Source organism: Tachysurus fulvidraco, chromosome 20 (assembly GCF_022655615.1).
Source record: "Tachysurus fulvidraco isolate hzauxx_2018 chromosome 20, HZAU_PFXX_2.0, whole genome shotgun sequence".
NCBI lineage: Eukaryota > Metazoa > Chordata > Actinopteri > Siluriformes > Bagridae > Tachysurus > Tachysurus fulvidraco.
In genome coordinates this window covers 20,630,172-20,635,171 of record NC_062537.1, presented here as the reverse complement: position 1 = coordinate 20,635,171, position 5,000 = coordinate 20,630,172, and the positions used below count along the sequence as shown (strand labels likewise).

Genomic DNA, 5,000 nt, shown 5'->3' with positions numbered 1-5,000 from the left:
ATGTCCAGAAATTTAGCACAATATTGATATTAAATATATTTCGAATCATAATTATGAATTTTAACACAAGAACAAAGTCTTGTTGATTTACGAAGCAAAAACCTGTACAGTTTTTTTTTCACAAAAAAAAAGAAATGAAATGAAATTCCGAATTCGAAATGATGCAAAATTTACAGAAAAAATATTTTGAGAAGAATTCGAAACCAAAATGCGTGACAGACAAAAACGAAAAAAAACCCAAAACAATTATTTAAATAATTTTCTAATTAGTAATATAAGAAAATACATGACCCTGATAAAAATCTTTTGTCATCAAAACATCAAACACTTTGTTTATCAGTGTGAAAAATGATTCAGAAGAATCATCACTGTGTGTGTGTGTGTGTGTGTGTGTGTGTGTGTGTGTGTGTGTGTGTGTGTGTGTGTGTGTGTGTGTGTGTGTGTGTGTGTGTGTGTGTGTGTGTGTGTGTAAAACTCTGTGAATGATCTGTGTGTTTCAGCTCCTTCTCTCTTCTTGGCCTGTTGCGTAACCTCTCATTGATTCTGGAGGCTTTTCGCCCACGAACATTCCTAACAGGGGGCACAGCGCTGGCGTACACATGGAAAATATAAACGCTTTAAGCCTGGATGCGTCTCTTTTCCACTTTTCCTAAAGGCCAGAATGTTACGTAACAAACCCAGAACCCAGAAGCTGCCCACACCCCAATGTGCAGATAAAGCCTGCATTCATCATTCATCTAAATTTATCCATCCAGCACTGCATCTCTCTTTCCATCCGCTGCACATTGAAACAATTAGGGGAGGAACTGAAGAGAAATGACACTGAATCATACAAATCAGTGAAATACATCATCCGGGAAGCACTTACATCTCTGAAGAAGACGAAGAAGACCGATTTGTTTCATTCTTGGGAAACCGTTTGACCTTGTATCATAACATGCCAGAGATTGACATGAGCTGAACTTCACTTCACAGTTCACTGCTGCCTTAATCATACATTCATTCATTCATTTCCTACCGCTTATCCGAACTTCTTGGGTCACGGGGAGCCTGTGCCTATCTCAGGCGTCATCGGGCATCGAGGCAGGATACACCCTGGATGGAGTGCCAACCCATCACAGGGCACACACACACTCTCATTCACACACACACTCACACACTACGGACAATTTCCCAGAGATGCCAATCAGCCTACAATGCATGTCTTTGGACCGGGGGAGGAAACCGGAGTACCCGGAGGAAACCCCCGAGGCACGGGGAGAACATGCAAACTCCACACACACAAGGTGGAGGTGGGAATCGAACACCCAACCCTGGAGGTGTGAGGCGAACGTGCTAACCACTAAGCCACCGTGTCCCCCATGCTGCCTTATTATTAAGTTTTATTCTGAATTATTTAAGAAATGCAGTACAGCTAATAAACATCTATTTTTTTCCTACAAAATATACTGAGGCCAGAGAGACCAAGACAGAATGGATGAAAATACTACAGTAAATGTGTCACGTTCTTTCTTGTCTCGTTCTTTGTCTCGCAAGATTCATATCTAACTGCATTTTGCCCCGTTCACTATCAAGCCTTGCTCTATCACACCACAGAGGATTACACTATCTGCCCTCTTCCGCATACACGAGCTCACAGATGGCCGTGATTGGCTAGAGTCAGCTCGATTGATAGCGTCGAGAAGCATTTTGTTGTATGTAAGAACATTATTTTATATTTTTTTTCTCATACGATTAACTGAGTGTTATATGATCAGCTGTAACGTTACACACGTGCTATTCACATCACGCATCAACTCGTTTGTCATTTTAAAAGCACATGCACTTTATGTGAAAAATGTCTTTAAAGCTTCGTACGACTTTTCTGTCCTGAAAAAATCTGTGACGTCACACACGACACGCTCTTTAGAGGACTTTCACAAGATCAGATCATCGTGTTGTAATCATCAAGTAAAACTTTTGCACTTGAATGGCTGTTGAGAAACTGTACGAAAGGCCAAAATGATACAGATACAGTACAGTTGGGCGGATGTGCTTTCTCTAAAATGACCCAGATGTCGGAAACTCGGTTGTGTAACTGTACTGTAACTAGGCTCGTGGTTAAAGACACGAAATAATGAACAGAGGTTGAGAGTTCAAATCCCAACACTGCTAATGTTAACCCCTTCAATGAGCCAACAATATAGTTTAGGGAAAACTTACTGTTTCTATGCCCCGCCCCTAAACCACGATTGACCAATCACAGCTTTGCAATAGACATAATGATATATGTACAATAAATAGCAAACATTTTGCTTGTGTTCTGTTTTAAAAAAACTTTTTTTTTTTGTTTTGCTGATGGCCACGCCCCCTTTTATTCTTACCCACCCCTGGCTCCATGCTCAGAGTGTTTCATCCAGGTTCCTACATCCACACTACACCAGTGTTTTATGCTACTTAAGTGTTTTTTATTCCAGTTTATTTATATTCCATAAAATGTTTGTATATTTGTAGATATTTATTTCCTTTCTGATTCAGTGCTAGATTTGATCTCTGATCAGTAACACACACTGAGCTCTACACAGTGTTTGACCTGGATGTGCTCTCCTCCCTTTTCCACGCCTCGTTCAGTCCAGAGACACGCTGATGAAAAGCTTTTCCTGTCAGACCGTAAACATGTTGGCGTGGTGTTTACAGACAGCTGCTGAACGCCACTCGTGTTTGGACGCATCATTAATTTCCACATCAGCTGCTGTTCTATTTACAGCTGTTGTGAATTATCCTGTAGGCCGGGTCTTTCTACAATAGATACACAGATGCTGTTTTTCTGTACGGTCAGCAAGCAACCAAAGCTATAAATATTCAGTAAGCTACCAAGAAGTTTCAGCTCTGATCTGGACGTGTCGGTCGTGTGATCGTGAAGCTGATATTCATAGGCTTAGATTAATGCTAATAAGCTATCGTTTCTATAGTAACAGCTCAGTGTTGTGTAAGGAAATGTTTATTTATTTAACATTTATAGAAGGAGTCTCCAGTGTCAGTGCTTTGTAACAGTCAGACGTAACGCTGTACGGTCACACTAGGTTCTCTGACATCTTCAGGAAAGAGAAACGATGCTGTTTTTTTTCTAACGACAAGCTGCATTTTTACATCTGTACATATAAACAATTAAAAACTAATTTGTGACATTCTTTAAAACATTACAGAAAAATCCTAACACATTCCAAACATAATTGTGTTGTTCATTTCTGTAATGTGTGGATTTAATTTCTAACACATCATTATCAGGCAAATACTAACTTTATAAATATGACAGCCAGACTTCGCCCCCTAGCGGCAGCTTGATGTGTTTACATTTTGATATTTTTCATGAAGGAGCAAAAGTTTACTGAGCCGAAATAAATCGGAGAAACTAAAATAGAAAAATGTTTCTTTCAGATACTTTTCCAATTTCTGTAGTACAAACATATATTTTTGTTTCCCTAAACAATTTTGTGTGCGTGTGAATGTAATGTGTGTGTATGTGTGTGTGTAAGTAGTGTATGTATGTAGTGTGTGTGTATGTAGTGTGTGTGTATGTGTATGTAGTGTGTGTGTGTGTGTGTGTGTGTGTGTGTGTGTGTGTGTGTGTGTGTGTGTGTGTGTAAGTAGTGTATGTATGTAGTGTGTGTGTATGTAGTGTGTGTATGTGTATGTGTGTGCATGTAGTGTGTGTGTGTGTGTGTGTGTGTGTGTGTGTGTGTGTGTGTGTGTGTGTGTGTGTGTGTGTCTGTGTATGTTTGTGTCTGTGGTGTGTGTGTGTGTGTGTGTGTGTGTGTGTGTGTGTGTGTGTGTGTGTGTGTTATTCAGTGTCCTGATGTCAGGATATTGAAGAGATAAACTGTTATCAATATAAAAGTTGCGTATGTAACAGCACCCCATGTGGCTTCTGGAAACTGCACACCGAAGTATAAAAATAATTATTTCTATCGGGGAAATAAACATTGAGAGCACGTGGTCATTTCCTTATTACACCTACAGGAAACATGATTGCACATAAATTCATGTTTATAAAAGGAATATAAGAGCTATAATAGAACTGTGAATCATTATAATGCTATTTTATATTCAATTTCTAACTTTTAACTTTCAACAAATAATGAAAAGGTGTTACACGTTTATTCTACGGATTACATTCAGAGTATTAACTCAGTTAAAGATGGACGGATCAGTTTTATAATGATATCATTCATCATATCAGTCTAATTATGTGGGCGGGGCTTATTTGCATAATGCGTTTACGTCACGCAGGTATTTTCTCTGATATAGTCTTAGTGCTGAGGCTGAAGCTGAGGATGTCTGTTTACCGGCGGGAAAAAACACCTTATTATTCTTATTTTTATCAAGAAGATACTTAACAGAAACGAGTTTACAGACTATGAAAGATGTGGCAGTGTGTCCTGGGTGACAGGAACCTGCTGGGGAAGGTAGCTTTACTTATTGTGACAATAAACGGAACTGTTAACGGAGGTGAGTCATTTACTAAAGACTTAATATCTCTCCATCTCTCATCTACATCCCTCCACCTCTCCATCTCTCATCTTTACATCTCTCCATCTCTCCATCTGTCTATCTCTCCATCTCTCCATCTCTACATCTATCCATTACTCAAGCACTACATCTCCCCATCTGTCCATCTCTCCATCATTCTATCTCTACATCTCTGCTTCTCTCCATCTCTACATCATTCCATCATTCTATCCTCTCTATTCCTTTATGTTCTCTATTCCTTTATATTCCCTCTTTTCTCTCCCCATGTTCATTATTCCTCTCTTCTCTATCCTCAGTTCTCGGTTCCTTGTGAAGCTCTGGTCCTCAGTTCACTGTGTTGACTTCAAACAGTTTATTTACTTATCGTATTTAATGGTCATTTTATAATAAATATTTTATGTTTAATTGTAATTAATTTATTGCCAATAATCTATTTAATAATAATAATAATAATAATAATAATAATAATAATAATAATAATAATAATGATC

General features: G+C 38.6%; 1 protein-coding gene across 1 annotated transcript in view; it reads left to right on the top strand.

The window, feature by feature from the left end:
• Positions 1-4,173: 4,173 nt before the first annotated feature.
• The window catches only part of LOC113640608 (chondroitin sulfate proteoglycan 4-like), a 19,430-nt gene continuing 18,603 nt past the window's right edge, over positions 4,174-5,000 (top strand). The window contains exon 1 of the mRNA XM_027143174.2: positions 4,174-4,488. Within this exon, the coding sequence (XP_026998975.2) occupies positions 4,404-4,488 (85 nt within the window). The 5' untranslated portion in view covers positions 4,174-4,403. The remainder of the gene's footprint in view (positions 4,489-5,000) is intronic.